The 18,787-nt window shown below is 47.5% G+C and overlaps 1 protein-coding gene across 6 annotated transcripts in view; it reads right to left on the bottom strand.

Moving 5' to 3' along the window:
- Nucleotides 1–327: 327 nt before the first annotated feature.
- ZNF618 (zinc finger protein 618) overlaps nucleotides 328–18,787 on the bottom strand; it is a 176,148-nt gene continuing 157,688 nt past the window's right edge. For 5 of the 6 annotated variants that reach the window (XM_067309125.1, XM_067309129.1, XM_067309126.1 and 2 more), the window contains 3 exons: nucleotides 12,602–12,679; nucleotides 3,118–3,219; nucleotides 328–1,926 (listed from right to left, as the gene is read on the bottom strand). In XM_067309125.1, coding sequence (XP_067165226.1) covers nucleotides 413–1,926; nucleotides 3,118–3,219; nucleotides 12,602–12,679 — 1,694 coding nt within the window. In that variant the 3' untranslated portion in view covers nucleotides 328–412. The remainder of the gene's footprint in view (nucleotides 1,927–3,117; nucleotides 3,220–12,601; nucleotides 12,680–18,787) is intronic. The other variant, XM_067309131.1, reaches the window with a different exon arrangement.

The raw sequence follows: 18,787 nt of genomic DNA, 5'->3' as shown, positions 1-18,787 counted from the left end.
TCTGTTCAATGTAGTCTGATTATCCATGGCAAGATGGCCCAGGGGACAAGAGGAAAAAGGTGGGGTGGAGGAGAAACAAAAGAAACTTCAAGTCACTTTAGATCTCAGCTGCCTGAAGACTTTAGAACATCAGCCTCCCATTGGTCTGCCCACTTGAAAACATTAAAAAGTCTGTCAAGTCCACACACTATCTATGGAAAGGAGCACGTTCCTGGCAGAGGGCTGTCTCTCTCACGTGCTCAGCTTTCCTTTCAAACTTAATTTTATATATATTTATATTTTTTATATATATATAAAAAAGCACTTGGTTTCCAGGGGCATTCATAATGAGGTCCACAGTGTTTAGAACTTAAAATTCTTTTTCTTTGTTTGGAACAGTGTTTTAAAGTTTTGTTTTAATTAAAAGACAGTCTTAAAGCATGTTGGACTTCAAAAACATGAGTTTGTTCATGTCTTCTGGACTGAGTAGCCGTCTCCTTTTGATTAAGAGAGCCTGCTCACACATATTTACACATTCACTTCTGGCACCAACAGCAGGCACTGCTAAGAGCCAAAAGGCTAGCTTGGCTAGTTTTGTATGCTTTTGGGTAACACACGACCAGTACTGAAACAGGTCAGGGGTGGCCTGGAAGAGAGGTTCTTGCAAATAATCATAGACTTCATTTTTCCCAAACCAATCTTCTTCCTGAGCTGCTGTGGCTTCCCCTGCTGCCCGGGGTTTCTTGGTTGAAGGTTCAAATTCTGTTTCTTCTGCCCAGGACTCTTTCACCTCATTGATCAACTCACAGACCTTGCCAATTATCTCTTCATGCTGGTACGGCGGGACAGGCCGCAGCTTCTGCTGAGGGTCTAAGATCATGGCTACCTTGTGTGCCGAATGAACTTTGAAGTTCTCCTTCAGCGCTTCCAAGAAGAGGTGGCAGAGTTTGCTGACTACGCCAGCATCATTAGCTTTGGAAGTGAACAGTTTCTCCAGTTTGACATAGGTGGGCAGTACCAACTGCAAGGTGGGCCGGCTCTCATTGCTCAGTTCAATCACTGCCTGTTTCACCGGAGCCAAAATGGCTGCCAGGTTGCTGAGCAGGTGTTTGTTCAGGTTTTGGATGAGGTTCATCTTCTTGGCCCTGCTGTAAAACTCACAGATCTGCTCGTAGCGCTCGTGGACGAGCAGGAGGGAGTCGGTCACTGAGTTCCAGCAGGGTGGGGGAGAGGTCTCTTCCAGGGAGCCAAAGGTCTCCTTTGAGAGGCCTGTGGATCCTGCCAAATCTTCACAGACATTCAGGAGCTCGATTACTTCGTGCATATTGCGAGCCTGTAGTGTTCGCTTATTCAGCACACTCTGCACTACTGAGTTCAAGGCACAGGCCGAACAACGCAAGCACATGCCTGCCTTGGAGAACGCAGAGGAATTGACTTTGCAGTCTGTGACATACACCGTCCTGATCTCTGACATCACAAACTCTGAGAGCACGTTCTGTACCCAGTGGTGGATAAAATCACCATTGTCTCGAATGTCTACGCCTTTAATTCCCAGGACGTAACTCTTGATGTGGTTGCCTTCCACCTGATAAGCTGTCAAGATGTAGCAAGAATCGGGACCAATGCTCTGAGAGTGGCAAGTGACACCAATGCCAAGGCATGCGTTGCTGCCCAGGGCGCAGGTGACTTTCACTTTCACTTGGTTGTACATCCGAGGCAAATGCTTCAGAGCCAGTGTGTTGAAATTGCCAAGGATTTCGGTGACTGAGAAGGCACCATAGCGAGCTCCACTATCCACCAGGGTCTGTGCTAGCTTGATGAATTCTTTCCCACTCACCACACTCAGAGCCCCAAGGTCAGTGCACATCACCCTCAGGAGCCTCTCGGCAATGTTCTGCCGCTCCTTCTCTGGGATCGCGCTGTTCCCTACCGAACCACTCGCAGTTGCTGCAGTGAAATACAAGGAGGGAGAGAAAGCACCAGATGAGAATTGCTCCTCTGCAACAGGAGTGGGGAGGAAGTCACAGAACAATTCTGAGAGAGACCCCAGTAGGTCCAGTGGCCCAGACCACCCAGCAGGTGGAACATGCCCAGATAATGGAAGAGGCAATTCCAACCTGGATTTCTTTCCCAAAGTGTTTCTGGACAGAGGCACTTCCAGGGACAGGTTTTGTCCTTGCTTAGAGCAGGAAGGAGCTTATTTGCATGCTTTCCCTGACACGGGAACTGAAACAGAGCACACATCATCTAATCAAAATTCAGTGCCTCACCAGCAACATCTTTGTGTTGTTCATTTAGGAACTGCCTAGGTAAGCTATAATCATGTGTGCTGTTTGCTAATCATGTCTATGGTGGTCACAGCTCTACCCATGCGGTTAGCCCAGGTGGAAGGCTGAACTTCTTCCTGTGTTTTGCAAGTTAGGCTTTGTCTTTCAGTCAGTTCTTTTAGGAGGAGTTGCTTCAGTGAAAAATCCAACTTCCTCCACCACCTTAAATGGTGTTGAAGCACAACTTTCAAATTCTTCCTCTGACAACCAGTGATCTCACTTTTTGTCGCTGATTCTGGGCTAAATGAATGTCACTTTTGGCCACATCAGAACACACAAAACACCACGTTTTCTTATCACCCTTCTCCCCAGTTGCTTAGCTCAAGAGCTTGGGAACTGCTTTCACATGGGGCTGTATTTTAACATTACCTGTGTTGAAGCACAAGTTCACAGGAGAAGTTGGGGATAAAGCCACACATTGGCTGCCTGCCAGCCCATGAAGCGACAGGTTATGCCCATATCACACAGTGCCAAATGGAGTAATTTCTTAACTCCAGACTGCGAAATCTGACCTTAAATCAGAAGCTGGCTTTAGCCAGGAGTTCCCAAATAGATCTCCTGTACGAACCTTTCTTTTCCTACTTGCTCCCTGGGATTCCCAATACTTTTTGCATACCAGCGCTTCTGCAAGGGGAAAGGGTGCTCTGCTTTGCAGGGTGCTATATGCATTACAGATGAAATCAAGTACAGTCAGGTGAAAACACTGGCCTTGTACAATGCCTGAGTCACTGCTGCACACCATCCCTGGAAAAGTCACTGCTTCAAAGCGGATAGGTAAGCCCAGGACAAAAGAGCAAACAGTATTACGTACTATTGTTGGCGTTGTTTCTTTGGAGCTGTGGTTTCCACTTTTCTTCTACAACAGCTAGAGGTGATCTGGGCTGGCTAGAGGCAATATTGTTCTCGTTGTCAGCTGTGGGGCAAGAGACAGGGATGTGTTAGAAGCACAAGATACTAATGCTTAAAGCACAAAGAAGGGGAAACCATATCCATTGGCTTAGCATTTACACTCATGTCTCCCTTAACTAAGGTGACATCAATCTACTATGCTCTCTGAAGAGCAGGTTTTCAGTGAGATAGCACAGCACAGTCATAACCTTGAAAATTGTCTTTGGACTTATACCCCATCACCTCCCAAAATGCAGCTGAAACGACACTGGCTTTTTCTGTGCATCAGTGACATTGATGCCATCAGCACAGCTTGAGAAATGTCTCTCAGTCAACTAGAGCTGCACACCAGGAGGAATAAGTCATGATGTTGCTTGTGCAGCCTGACTTGTGCCATTTGCTTGCTTTTGAAATGAAAGCAAATGTAACACATTTATCCTTCTTTTGCCCTACTGACTCTCTTTCTGCACTGCAACTGACTTCTCTTTTCTTTACTGCAACTACTTCAATTTCTAAATCAAGTTCAGCTCCTTCGTATCTAAGATCTTATTAGAATCTTCATATACTGTCTTCCCACTGTAGACAGAGGGCCAATCTCCTCTCGGGCTGCCCACTTCTGCCTCAGACTGGAAACAAAAAGAAAAAACAAGTTTTTGGAAGGTGACCAAAACCTGTTCCTCCCTAAGGCTGCAAAGATAGCAGTTCCCCTAGGGGCCTTTGTGTTCATACTCCACTTTCCTTATATGTGACAGCTAAACACTTTGGCTGCCAGCCTTATGGGATTTTTCAGGGAAACACGGTCAAGATCAGTAAATTTTGTGTTGTATTCACATCTTTTCCTCTCCTGTGCCCAAGAGCTTTGTCCCCACCCTGGTGAAGTTTGCCAGTCCTTAATATGTTTCACTATGAAATTGTGCTCTGAAATAGGCTGGGAAGCAACATTAAAGTGTAAAATGAAGAGAGGTGAAAGAAGAAGGAGAAATAATAAGAGAGAGATGACTAGGCTGAGTAGAATGATGAAATTAAAAACAAGGAAGACAAAACAAGTCCTTCACTCATCACAGCTGGACTCATCTCACCTAATTTTGGACATCTTTATTAGAGGCACCTCTCTTCAAGGTGGCCCCTTGTGGCTCCCTTTACACTCAGTGGTGCAAAAAAGGCATGTTTAGAGTGTGATTCACTCATCTAGCCAGAACCAGATGACTCTTGTAGTATGAGATCTATCATACTCTGAGCTCACCTGGAAACAATGACTTCTTCTCCACTAATTATAAAGGGAGTCCAAGGTGACCAGCTCAGGTGGCAACATCTATAGCCTAGACACACCAACATGCAGTCAAATGAATCCTGCCCCAGCACTCAGGAGGGCAGAGCATGAACTAGAGGAACACCTTCTTAAGGCATGCATAGGTGCTTTGCTCTGCAGCCCTGGTGTTGGGCAGAGCAGTGGGCATCAGAATGAACAGGAGAGGGCAAAGTTGCTTTCCTTCGTGCATGGCAATGACCTGAGAGAGAAGGGCAAGGGTGCAGAGACAAGCAATGATATGATGAAACTCTAGTGCCCTCTTCCATACAAGCAAGTGCTCTCAAATTTGAGCAGCTCTGCATGCTAACTGCTGGGATGTTCTCAAATCTAGCTGATGAACAGCTGCAAATTGTGCAGTTATTATATCAGGCCATTGCACTGGCTACAGACTGGATCAATACCTAAGAGAGAAAAACACAGAACCAGGACCAGAAACACAGGAAAACACAGAACTGGAGCCCAACCAGGGTAGATTCTGGAACTGCCTGCAGGACTGTACATGCCGAATAACTCAGGGTACAGTGTGGTGGTTGGTTTTTGGGGAGGACTGCCATGCTCAGGACTGCAGTCAGAGGCGGGTGTGGAAGAGAAGGGATGAGCTCCAGTGAAGGCCAGCAATCAGCAAACAACACATCTGTTTTCCCCCAGCATTTGCCTAGTCTACTTGCTCTAGAGCTTATGCCACAAGTGGCTTCAACTCCAACATCTGCAGGTAGGCAAAGGAGAATGCTGAGTGCTGGCTACTAACTTTGTTCACAGTTCAGGCCTAACGACATGAAGGCTTCCTCATCTTGGTAGGGGGAAGGGTGGGAGACACCCTCTGTTTTTCCTCCTCCCCACACAACCCTTTATCTATTTTACAATAATAGAGGATTAATTATGTGCAAATATTCATTAGCATTCTATATGGCATTAATGAGATTTGTGCACTTCAGTCTCATCTTTCTTATCAGGCAGTCTATGAACTATACAGATCATGCTTCTTTAATTTCTCTTCATGCCTCCAATCCTTTAATCCAGGTTCAGCCTAGTTGTCCTTCTATTTTTTTAGCTCTAGATTGTAGGAAGGGCATTATATGGTAGCATTTGACTTGAACAAAGTACCTTAAAGGGAGTCAAAGCTGTGTATTGTACAGTATAATTACAGAACAAATTCTTTTGCCTTGTATTCTGCTGTTCTATTTCTGCCTTTCAGCCTCCAATTTACATTCTAATTGCTTCTTCTCATTGTGTAGCTGTTTTATGGAGCTATAATCTCCCCTTATTACCTTTCAGCCTCCAGATTCAGCCCTCTGAATGACTGAAGTGCCAGTATGTCCCTGCTTTTGCTCCTCGAAGCCAGCAGTGCATTCCCTGTCTTCAGTCACTTGTGAGAAGGGCTCAGTCACACATCACATTTAGTTGGAAAAGATGAACCTTTTGCCTCAAATACAATTGAGCCAAACCGGATTTCTGAACACACTAGCTGAGAGAGAACCGACACGCATGGGCTTGTTGGAGCTCCACATCCCTGTCATGAAACATTCCTTGAGTACAGGCATACGGTCTGGTGCAAACTGCTGCTATGCCAGCGTCCCCAGTATGGGGATCCTCTGCCACCAGTTCTGCTAACTACTGCAAGGCTTCTGCCTCTCAGACTGAAGAGATGTTGTGCTGATGCTGACCGGTGACTACTTCTCGAATATGCAAATCCCCAAGTGCTGACAGGCTAGAAGGTAACAAACTCTGCAACTAGAGTAACTATAAGCCCTATGTAATCTCTACTGCTGCTCTGATTAAGCAAGACTTCCAGAACCGGACACCCACCAAAGCCATCTGTAGTTCTTATGCCTCACCATTTTGTTTTGCCCTCATCCCACAAGACCTGGAAAATAAATAGTGCACAGCTCGCATCAAGTTGCATAGGTTTGGAGGAAAGGCTGACATTTCCTCCAGACGAAGAGGCATAAACACAGTACACAGGCAAGCACCATGTACAGAGACCCCACAGGAATCACAGAATCACAGAATCACTGAGGTTGGAAGGGACCTCTGGAGATCATCTAGTCCAACCCCCCTGCTCAAGCAGGGTCACCTAGAGCACATTGCACAGGATTGCATCCAGGCGCATTTTGAATATCTCCAGAGAAGGAGACTCCACCACCTCTCGGGGCAACCTGTTCCAGTGCTCTGTCACCCTCACAGTGAAAAAGTTTTTCCTCATGTTAAGATGGAAGTGTCTGTGTTTCAGTTTGTGCCCATTGCCTCGCGTCCTGTCGCTCGGCACCACTGAAAAGAGTCTGGCCCCATCCTCTCGACACCCTCCCTTCAGATACTTATACACATTGATAAGATCTCCTCTCAGCCTTCTCTTCTCCAAGCTAAACAGGCCAAGCTCTCTCAGCCTTTCCTCATAAGAGAGATGCTCCAGTCCCCTAATCATCTTTGTGGCCCTTCGCTGCACTTGCTCCAGTAGTGCCACATCCCTCTTGTACTGGGGAGCCCAGAACTGGACGCAGTACTCCAGATGTGGCCTCACCAGGGCTGAGTAGAGGGGGAGAATCACTTCCCTCGACCTGCTGGCAACACTCTTTCTGATGCAGCCCAGGATACCATTGGCCTTCTTGGCCACAAGGGCACATTGCTGCCTCATACTTAACTTGGTGTCCACCAGCACTCCCAGGTCCTTCTCAGCAGAGCTGCTTTCCAGCAGGTCAACCCCCAACCTGTACTGCTGCATGGGGTTATTCCTCCCCAGGTGCAGGACCCTGCACTTCCCTTTGTTGAATTTCATGAGGTTCCTCTCTGCCCACCTCTCCAGCCTGTCCAAGTCTCTCTGAATGGCAGCACAGCCCTCTGGCGTATCGGCCACTCCTCCCAGTTTTGTATCGTCAGCAAACTTGCTGAGTGTGCACTCTGTGCCTTCATCCAGGTCATTGATGAAGAAGTTGAACAAGACTGGACCCAGGACTGACCCCTGGGGGACACCGCTAGCTACAGGCCTCCAACTAGACTCTGTACCACTGATCACAACTCTCTGAGCTCTGCCATTCAGCCAGTTCTCAATCCACCTCACTGTCCACTCATCTAACCCACACTTCCTGAGCTTGTCTATGAGGATGCTATGGGAGACAGTGTCAAAAGCCTTGCTGAAGTCTAGGTAGACAACATCCACTGCTCTCCCCTCATCTACCCAGCCAGTCATCCCATCATAGAAGGCTATCAGATTGGTTAAGCATGATTTCCCCTTGGTGAAGCCATGCTGACTACTCCTGATCACCTTCTTTTCCTCCACATGCGTGGAGATGGCTTCCAGGATGAGCTGCTCCATCACCTTTCCAGGGATGGAGGTGAGGCTGACTGGCCTGTAGTTCCCTGGGTCCTCCTTCTTGCCCTTTTTGAAGACTGGGGTGACATTGGCTTTCTTCCAGTCCTCGGGCACCTCTCCTGTTCTCCATGACCTTTCAAAGATGATGGAGAGTGGCTTAGCAATAACATCCGCCAGCTCCCTCAGCACTCGTGGGTGCATCCCATCAGGGCCCATGGATTTGTGGGTGTCAAGTTTGCTTAAATGATCTCTAACCCACTCCTCCTCCACCAAGGGAAAGTCTTCCTCTCTCCAGACTTTCTCTCTTGCCTCCAGGGTCTGGGGCTCCTGAGGGCTGGCCTGAGCAGTAAAGACTGAAGCAAAGAAGGCATTCAGTAACTCTGCCTTCTCTGCATCCTTCGTCACCAGGGCACCCACCCCATTCAGCAAAGGGCCCACGTTTTCCCTAGTCTTCCTCTTGCTGCTGATGTATTTGAAGAAGCCCTTCTTGTTGTCCTTGACATCTCTAGCCAGATTTAATTCCAAACGGGCCTTAGCCTTCCTCGTCGCATCCCTGCATACTCTGACAACATTCCTGTATTCATCCCAAGTGGCCTGTCCCCCTTTCCACTTTCTGTAGACTTCCTTCTTCTGGTTGAGTTTTGCCAGGAGCTCCTTGCTCATCCATGCAGGTCTCCTGCCTCCTTTGCTTGACTTCTTACTCATAGGGATGCACCGCTCTTGAGCCTGGAGGAAGTGATGTTTGAATATTAACCAACTCTCTTGAACACTCCTTCCTTCCAGGGCCCTCACCCATGGGATTCCTCCAAGTAGGTCCCTGAAGAGGACAAAGTTTGCTCTCCTGAAGTCCAGGGTTGCGATCCTACTTGGTGCCCTGCTGCCTCCTCGCAGGATCCTGAACTCCACCATCTCATGGTCACTGCAGCCAAGGCAGCCCCCAACCTTCACATCTTCCACCAGTCCTTCTTTGTTTGTTAGTACGAGGTCCAGCAGCACACCTCTCCTTGTTGGCTCCTCCACCACCTGGGTCAAGAAGTTGTCACCAATGCTCTGCAGGAATCTCCAGGACTGTTTGTGCCTAGCTGTGTTGTCTTTCCAGCAGATATCGGGGTGGTTGAAGTCCCCCATGAGAACCAGGGCCTGGGATTGTGAGGCTACTTCCAGCTGTCTGTAGAAGGCCTCATCCACTTCCTCATCCTGATCAGGTGGCCTGTAGTAAACACCCACAACAGTGTCACCTCTATTAGCCTGCCCTTTGATCCTTACCCATAAGCTCTCGACTCGCTCTTCATCCACCCCTAGGCACAGCTCAATACATTCCAGTTGCTCTCTCACATAAAGAGCAACTCCACCACCTCGCTTTCCTGGCCTGTCTTTCCTAAAAAGTACGTAGCCATCCATGACAGCACTCCAGTCATGCGAGCTATCCCACCATGTCTCTGTAATGGCAATGAGATCATGGCCCTGCGACCGCACACACATCTCTAGTTCTTCCTGTTTGTTCCCCAAGCTGCGTGCATTGGTGTACAGGCATTTCAGGGAGGTGATCGAGCATGCAGGTTTCCCAGGAGGGATACAAGAGGGTCCTCCATAGCCACATCCCATGCGCACTTCCCTGGCTGCATTCACCTGTTGGAGGCATCCTGACTTGAGCAGTCTTTTGCCAACTACCCTGTCACTATAACTCTCCCCTTCCCCCATCTTTCCTAGTTTAAAGCCCTCCTTACCAGGTTGGCCAACCTGTTGGCAAAGACCCGCGTGCCCCGCCTCGTGAGGTGGATCCCATCTCTCGCCATCAGTTGTTGATCTTCAAACAGGGTCCCATGGTCGTAGAAACCAAAACCCTGTTGCCAACACCAGCGGCGCAGCCAGTCGTTAACCTGGAAAGTCCGTCTCCTCCTCCTCTCATCCATCCCCCTCACTGGCAGGATTGAGGAGAAGATGACCTGGGCTCCCAGACCCTTGACCACCATCCCCAGAGCTCTGAAATCCTGCTTGATGGTCTGCAGTTTGCCCTTGGTGTCATTGGCACCCACATGGAAGAGCAGCAGTGGGTAATAGTCCGAAGAATGGACGAGCCTTGGCAGTCTTTGCATGACATCTCTCACACGAGCCCCCGGCAGGCCACAAACCTCTCTAGACAAGAGGTCAGGTCGGCAGATAGATGCCTCCGTCCCCTGTAGCAGGGAGTCCCCCACAACAATCACCCGCCGCTTTTTCCGGGTGTTCCGGCAGGGCACAGGGTCTGTTGTCCCGGTTACTTCCCTGGCAGCCATGCCCATCTCCTCCTCATCCTGGAGGGCACTAAACCTGTTCTTCAGCTTCAGGTCTTCAGGAGGAGTAGGAGCCTTTCTCCTCCCACGAGCAGTGACCAGCTTCCAGCCTTCTTCTATGATGTTATGATGTACCATTTCACACGGCACAGAGCCCTCTGGCAACTCCACTGCTGCAGGGGGTTGGGACTCCCGAAGCTGCACAGTCTCCGAGAATACCCTGTCTATCTCTTGCTCTGCTTCTCGGATGCTGCGCAGCCTACTGACCTCCTCCCGTAACTCCCTTACCTGACGACACAACTCGTCAACAGCAGCACACCTCCTGCAGGAGAGCTGGCTGCCAGCCCAGGCCTCCCGGAGAGGCCCCAAGCACTCCCTGCAGCCTGAGACCTGTAGAGCTGCATCTACTGTCAGAGGGCCAGTCTGGGTCCAAGCCTCTGACACAGCAACTCCAGCAGCCGCTGGGGAACGTGCTGTGCGGCGTGTCACGACCATATTGGGGAAGTGTACACCGCAGGGAACAGAAATGAAGGTCCCTTCGCACGTCCCTTCGCACGTCCCTTCGCACGCCCTGCTGCGCAAACTGCTGCGCAAACTGCTGCGCAAACTGCTGCGCAAACTGCTGCCTCTGTTCGCTGCCTCAGGAAGGGATAGGCTGCTTGTTCACAAGGGGTGGTTTGGGCGACAGGCTGGAGAAAGCATTCTAGGAAGACGTGGACATGTTTGCTGTTGTCATACCAGTGAGACCCTGAGGGAAGTAGCTCAGCAGAACACAGTGATTTACAAACAGACAGAGCAGGGAGAGGTGAGAAAATACAGTTTAACCAGAATAACCCTGAGTGGGAGAGAAGGGATTTACTCATTGATTTAAGTGCATCTCTGCTAACGCTACACACGACACAGATACCTGCTTCCTCCAGCCCTGTTCCGTGTCCAAAGTAACCGAGGTGAGCAAGCCTGGAAGCCACGGGTCATTTGTAAAACAGAGGAGGAAGAAGCTGCAGATAGCACTAGCCTAAAATTCTCAGCAGCTCACACCTTGCCAGTGAACTGCCATTCTTCCCTTTGACACCCTTAGCCTTGGTTCCACCTTTGTAGCTCCTCTCCTCAACAGTGTCACTGGGAGCTGTAACTAAAAATGCTGCATTTCATTACGGGAAACCAGAACAAGGAACAAGGTGGCCAGGATGCAGCTGGAAGGCACGCAGAGATTGCCTTCAACAAATGGCAAGAACAGATCCCAAGACCATGGACTCATGCCAGCCACAATCCCGAGCTGAGCTTCATTGCTCCTCAGTTTACATAAAGTCCAATTACTCCGCATTAACCAGCTTACACTCTAACATAACATAACAACCACAAAGCTCAGCTCATACTGTTTTATAATAAACCACCATAAATGTCTATTCATAATATTATGAAGACGACAAATAAAGTAGCTGCTGAACAACACACGAAACTTGCGCTAACATTGACCAGTGAGAACTTGACTTGAGGAGCCATCTTCACAGATGAAGAACTCAAATAACACTTTCATTAAAACTAGGACTAAAACATGAAACAAAATATGAACTTCAATTCATTCACTATCACAGAACTGAAAACATGCTTTTCCTTGAGCCACTTGTCCTTCCTTGCCACATTACTCAGGGTCTATTTGTAAAGTGGGTGCAAATGCAAGCACTGAATATACACCTCAACAGAGCACCTGTCTGTTGGAAAATACAGGCCTGTCAAAGGTGAATTAATTTCTAAACCTGTGTCAATTTACTTTAGTTTTCATTCAGGAGAAAAACCAGAAAATTCTGCCAAATTCCCAAACAGCCTGTTTTGGCATTTTTGAATATTCTGAATGCTCTGTTTGAAACAGCTTTTGTTTTGAGATTTAAAAATCTTCTCTTATATACTCACGTAGAAAACAAAAAAGGTGGATTAGAAACAAAGTAATTCAACTGTTACTCCCAGAGTAATATTTTGCAGATAGATTAGAATGAAATGAACACAACTGCTGAAATTGCACCCTTTTTTTGAGAACACACTTCAATCCTTTGCAGAACTCCAGGAAACACAAGCACAAAAAAAGACTTGTGTGGGCAAAGGCTCTGCTGCCCTGCAAGAATTTTTGCTTTGCCTGCTTCTATGAGAACTACCCTTTCTGCAAGAGGAGGGATATTATCTGTTGTAGAAGTGAGTGACCCGTTAATGCCCATGAAATGAGCATTTCTTAGATACCTGTGGATAAAGGGCAGTTTGAAGTGCTCCATGCTAGCGTGGCACATGTTTTTCTGCTCTTCCTATGGAAAGGAATAATATACATGATACACCCTGAGCCTTGCACTGTTGCAGCCACTGCTATGTGCTCCAGGCTTTGAGTATCTTTTTTTTCCTGCAGGTGAAATTACTGGGGCTTGGGAAACTGTGAGCACGGGAAGCTCTATTGACACACAACGGGGTCAACATCAGGCATCAGCGCAGAATTTAATTCTCCGCTTTAAGCGAGTCGAAGTGCCCAGCTTACCTGCATGGGACTGCATGTGCTCCAGGAGATTGTTATAAAACTGGAACTGGATTCCACAAGCTCCACAGGTGTAAGGTTCTGTTTGGGAGAAATCAGTTCAGAAGAATTATACAGAGTATGCAGGGAAGCAGCACACGTGCATACTTCAGTTCGTACAGTAGCTGTGCAGTGCCTTAGGGCCCAGTCCTTGTCACCTTGGCCAACTTGGGCACTTCACAGTGGTTTCTTAGAGCTGAACCCTCAGGGTTCAGGCTGGGACTCAGGGAAGTGCTAGGGCACGTGACTGCTTCCTGAATTTGGGTCAAGCATGTAAGCATGTGGTTCACTTTACTCCCATGAGAAGGTCCTAGATGGCAGAGGGACTGCTCACGCACTAAAGTGAAGCACCTGCAGGTGTGTTTGCATGAGTGTGATTGTAGTCAATCTAATGACTCAAGAGGCTATCAGCTGACCAACAACAGGGTTTACTAGCCCACGCCTGTTGCAGGTTTTTTTAAGCATATTCTTGTTCTTTTCAAGCCTCAACACAAAGAAGGTGAATTCATTTTACATCCAGTTCTGTCAAATTCCAGTCTCTGCTGCCTTTTCGGAATAAGACAGGGAGCACTGGGCTGTGAAAAATCCTGTCGCTCGGAAGCTGGGACACAAAGATGTGTCACGTGGGGAGTAAGGTGAACTTTCTGTGGCTGTCAACAAGTGCAGCGAGACTGGGGAATGGTGAGTGCCACTGGGCTCAGCGGTAGCAAGTTGCCAGGGTAAGCAGAGGTGGAGGGGAAGAAGCACAGAAATCAGAGCTGTGCCAGAAGGCCGAGAGCAGAGCAGGAGAGCCATGTTGCCAGAGTAATATGGATGAGCTGGAGTCAGGGAAGAGCTGGGTGCACAACTCCTGTGTGAGTTGAAAGATACACTTAGTTCTAATCTGCCAAGTATACTGAAAAATCTTTTTTTTCCACTGAATTAACTTCATAGTTTATGTTTGCATTTGCTCAGTTTAAACAGTACTAGTTGAGTGCTTTAGCTGACAGACATAATATCAAGCTACAGAGAGATATGTTAACACTGCAGTTTCCTTCTTTACCTCCAGGTATGCCAGCACACTGCCACCATGTATGCTGTGGTGTTGTATTTCGTAACAGCAGAAGGGACAAATGCGAGCATTTGGCATATAAACAATTTTGCATATAAATGCCTGGCGCGCACGCGCACACACAGCAATTTTTATTGCTACAATATACCAGAAATCTGTATCTACGTTTGAAGGGAAAAACACATTCTGTGTCAATGAAACATAAGAAATCTATTGTGCATATGGAAAAGCGCTAGTATCCAGGAAGAGCCAAAATACAGGAGAGCACAAGCCTGACTGCTATAATCTGTGAGATGTCTCTATCAGGTAGCAAAGACCAGAATTTATCAGATGGCTACAGGATGTTGAGGCAAAAAACATAAAGAGTTCTAGAATGGTTAATATAAAGTTAATATAACTTATATGCCATAAGGTTAAACACTCCGCTGTGACTTTCCCCTAAAACCTACAGCTCTTTGAAATGATGAAGCCAATTCCAGCTGAAGGGGCTCTGCTCAATGCTTTATTTAACTTGAAGTATTTTCTTGTGATGCTACTGTTGTATTTTGATTCTAGTGGTGAAACTTGGAAATACCATAACTAAATGACTGTGGTTCTAGAGAAGAGCAAGAGATTTAGCAGCTGAGTGGCATATATAGGGATTTCAGGTTGGGAGGGATTAACACATGGACTGGATATTTCTGTTGAAATCATCAGTAGTGAAAAAGTTGTGGTAAAATGCCATAAGAGGTAGAATTCCTCTGTTCAGAGCAAGACATATTTATTTGATTGTTTAGACTCCTTTTGTAATTATCAGAAAGAAACAAACCCCACACAGGTGAAAATCACCACTTTCAGTAAGTATTTCAATATGCCAGATGATTCATGTTACAGACGTGCTTATTTCTCACTGCTGTTTACATGAAGGGAGTCTAAACCACTCATTTGGATGAAGAGGTCTCAAACTAAGTGAGATAAATCCCACTTCAGTGTCAAAATTAATATTTGATTAATCTACCTAAAGGAAGTCACCTTCAAAGAGCCTGCTGTAGGCTCTTAGCAGGGCCAGAAGATCTCTGGTGCCCATAGCCAGAGCCGCTGACAGAGTTACCAGTTCCCATTCTTTGACCCATTGCTCTACTGGAGACTCCTGCCCCTACAACTGAACTGGGAGAACAGAACATGCTACACATCTCTGGTGCTTCAGAAAGTCCAGCATTTGGAGATGGCGAACCTTGGTTCCCTGGGATACTTTCAGATCTCAGTGTGCCATTTAATATAAGTGGGAGCATGCAGCCCCTTCTGCCATCTCTGCCTGTAGTAACCTCGGGCAGAGAAGGAATGACAGAGCGCTGTATCCTTCACTGCTGAAGTCTGAGGACTCTCTTCTCTGCTCCCAGACAAGTACGCAAACTCCACGATTCCCCTAAACACAAGTTTCCAAGAAGCCACCAGCATAATCCTTTCCCTAACCTCATTTACAGGGCACCTCTCTGGGAAGTGCAATTGCTCACATATATCCAGCACCCTCCACACAGCATGTTTCTCACATTTATAGTAAAACAGAAGAGAAAAGTATCCTCACTGCTCCTTCTCAGGCCATTTTGTCTCACTGAGCTGCTTTATCTTCCTCCTGTTTTATTCTCAGCTATTCTGCTATCATAAAGCTGTGCCTCCTTTCTTCTAGCCTCTCCCCTTGCCTGTTCTCCCTTCACTCCCTTCCATCTATCTCTGCTGGGCTCTCTCCATCCCAATCCAACATGTCGGGTCTATCAGGGTCTCCACAGCCCTTTGCCTCCAACTCTTCCCTCTGCCACTACAACGTACTGCGTCTCCAGTGCACTCTGTGAAAGGCCTCTCATTTGTGATTCTTTTCAGAAAAATCCTGTTCATTTTTAACCTGTCTCCAAAAGCTTCCCCTTCTGCCTTGCTACAGAAACATCCAGCCCTGGAAACAAAAGCAACTTCTCTATGTGCTTGGCTCTTGTTCTCACCTCTCTGGCCCAACCAAATGCTGGCCATAACTATGGGTCCACCTAATAAAGTGGGCTGGAAAAAAGATGTTTTCTTGTTCACAGTTTTTATGGTGTTTTTTTTTCTTTTTTGGTCATAAAGTAGGTCCACCATTGCAGGATGGTATCTAAAAATAGTTCACCTAAATGAAATAAATTTGAAGTATTTTTCTTTTAAAATATACAACAAATCACAAGTGAAAAGTGCATTCAAAAACTAACTTCTCATTCTAAAAAAGTTTAAACATGTTCTAAATACTTCCTCCCAATATTTTACAACAAAGATTCAAATAAGTCTGTGGTTTGCCACAAAAGAAAATAAGTTAAGTTAAAATCAGGGTAAAATTTAAATTCATCAAACAATTCAAAAGTGTTGCTTGGGGAGGAAGGGAGAGATGCCTGGGGAAGATGTGCAGAGTCCCTTTGGGAATGAACTCACTTTATCTCCCAGTGCTTTCTTGACCCTCACACTTCTCAGATTCCAACCTCTAAGTCCCTTATGCTCAACAGTGCAGAGAGCTGGGAATAGTTAGGCCAAGCTGGAAAGAGGGTGGGAGGCATTCAGAGCTAAAAAAGGAAGGGAGAGAGGTCTGAAAGATGGAGAGAAGAAAGGGGGACTCCGTGCTTGAAGCCAGACAAAAAGTCACAACTGGAAGAGAATTGCTCATCTGGGCTTGCACTCACAGCAAGTAAATCCTCCCTTCATTTGATTTCTGCTTGCAACCCAAAGGTAGAATTAACTGGAAAATCTATTTGACAAAAAAACTCTCAACACCCCTCTGAGCCATGCTTGTGCTCCTTTCTCCTCCCTTGGAGCACAGCCCCTTTCATGCCACTGCGGCACCTCTGCTTTTCCCTTCTCTAGAGGGAATTTCGGCTTTCCTCTTCCTTGCTCAGACTGAGTTTTACAGCATCCAGAGAGGATCTGTTCTCCAGCAAGTGGTTTGAACGCAGCCAGATGCCCACAGATCCCCCCATGACAGCGGTCCATGCCCAGAGTGCTTAAGACCAATGTACTCTCTAGAGGGATTTAGACCAATCTCTCTCCTACGCAATGGAATAAAGCACTTGAAAAAAAGGATTTTCAGATACAGTCAATGTGCCCATCCTGCTTCACTGCTTCCAGAAAGCCATGGTGCAATCGTGTGCCTGAACCTCCACCCGGCTTCCCCAGCGCAGCACACCACTCCTCCTTTGAGGACATTTCTTTTCAACCTCCCATGGCTTTTCTGATCCTCTGTTCCTGGACTTTTCCTGTCCCACTATTGCTCTTATAACATTTAAATGTTAGTTCTAGCATATGAGGTAAGAAATATTAGTTCTCTAAGGCTTCTCTTCTGTAATAACCCTTCAAATAAACTAAGCCATCTATTCATACAAGAAAGACTCCTGCCACTGAGGCAATGTACAGTGTATAAATAGGCCAGATGTGCCCTCACACATCTCCTCACACGAAAGATGAGCTGAGCAGGGGCCTCTGGGAACTGTTTCCAGAAAAGCATATCTGCTATCACATCACCACTCCCCTGGTCCGATGGGGCATATATGCCAGAATGGGTTCACACATCCCATCACAGCCAGGACCTGAACCTTTCCTTTCCATCTCTGCTTTGTCAGTGGAGGTGTAAGGAAAGCTATGACCCACCTGCACTGCCCACACCAAGCCCCCAGGAAGAACAGCTCTGCTCTGCAACAGCCCCAAATGGTTTTGGTGGCTAAAACAGGCCTTACATATGAACAAAGCAGGAACACCAGTTAGGCAGGCAGCTGAGAAACAGCTCAGAGATTTCTGAACTCCAGCAGGACTTCCCAGGAAGTCTGTTACACACTGCTGGGCTGCATGGACTAAAGAAACCTTCTCCCTTCCTCGTTAACCTCATTCCTTTCATCACTTCTCAGGAACCAATTCCTCTTTCTGCTCCACATCTGAGAGGGCCAGGAATTGTGGCAGAAACAATCGTACCCCCTTTCAATGAGAGGGGCAGCCATTCACCTGATGTGCTCAGACAGGCTCCTGGATCTAACTTGGAGCCATCTGTCTCTTACCAATACCTGTTGCTGTGAACTTTCTAGCTCCATTCCCTTAGCATGGGCTTGGGAGCAGGATGTTCTTCTTTCTCCAAGCCACCTCCCTATTTGCATTCTCGCAGGCAGCTGGCAGCTGCTAACCATGTGCTGTTGCCAGCTGCTCTCTGGCTGTGCACTTGGTTTGCTCAGGGTGTGAGTTGGGACTCTGGTTCACATCTGTAACAACAGCTCCCAGAGCCCCACAAGCCCTCCTGGGCTGTTCTAGGGTGATGGGCTACAAACAGGGCAAACACTACTGAGGGCACGGAGGGCTTGGTGAGGGGGCAAGCTCTCTCTACCTCCAGGACATCTCCCTGGTGGCTTCACCTCTCCGCCTCCCAAAGTCATGGCATTTCTACCCCTGTGCCAGAACAGCACAACACCAGTCCTGGATCTGAGGGGCTTATGCCAGCAATATGAATTCAGCAAATCCTGCATGAGAAAGCTGTACCTGTGCTGCTACTCTGTGTACCCAGAGAGCCCCCCACCTCTCAACCCCAAGACCACTATAATTCTCAGTAGACTCGCAGTAGCTGCCACACTCACAGATCTCCAGAGCTCCATCAACTGCTACAGCTAGGGCTAAAAAGCAACTATAATTCTCCAAAGACTGGAGCTGGGCAGGACCTGTCAGTCCCCGGACCAGGGAACTCCAGATGACAGGGCAGTTAGATCTCATTTGGCACAGACATGTAATGTCCTATCCCTTCTGTCTAGGTCCTTCTTTCCCTGCTCTCAAGAGGGGGCTGCTGATCTCTGACCCTTGGACACTCCCCGCTTGGCCTCACGCACAGGCCATTCCCCTTAGCAGTCTCTCAGATTCACCATCTACCTGCCTTTCAGACTAACGGCCAGGGGCTCCGTGGTCTCAGCCCGTCACATGTCATTTGGTGACACTCAATACCTCTTAAGTCATTCTAACAAATAAGAGTTTCCTGCCCTGCTCAAAGGCCTGGATTAACCTTTCTGACTCCACACAACCTTCCTCCACACTTGTCTCTCAAGGGATTGGAGATAAACTCACCAGGCTGCACCACTGCA

This window comes from Apteryx mantelli, chromosome 21 (genome assembly GCF_036417845.1).
Source record: "Apteryx mantelli isolate bAptMan1 chromosome 21, bAptMan1.hap1, whole genome shotgun sequence".
Lineage (NCBI taxonomy): Eukaryota > Metazoa > Chordata > Aves > Apterygiformes > Apterygidae > Apteryx > Apteryx mantelli.
This window is presented reverse-complemented; position numbering and strand designations above follow the sequence as displayed.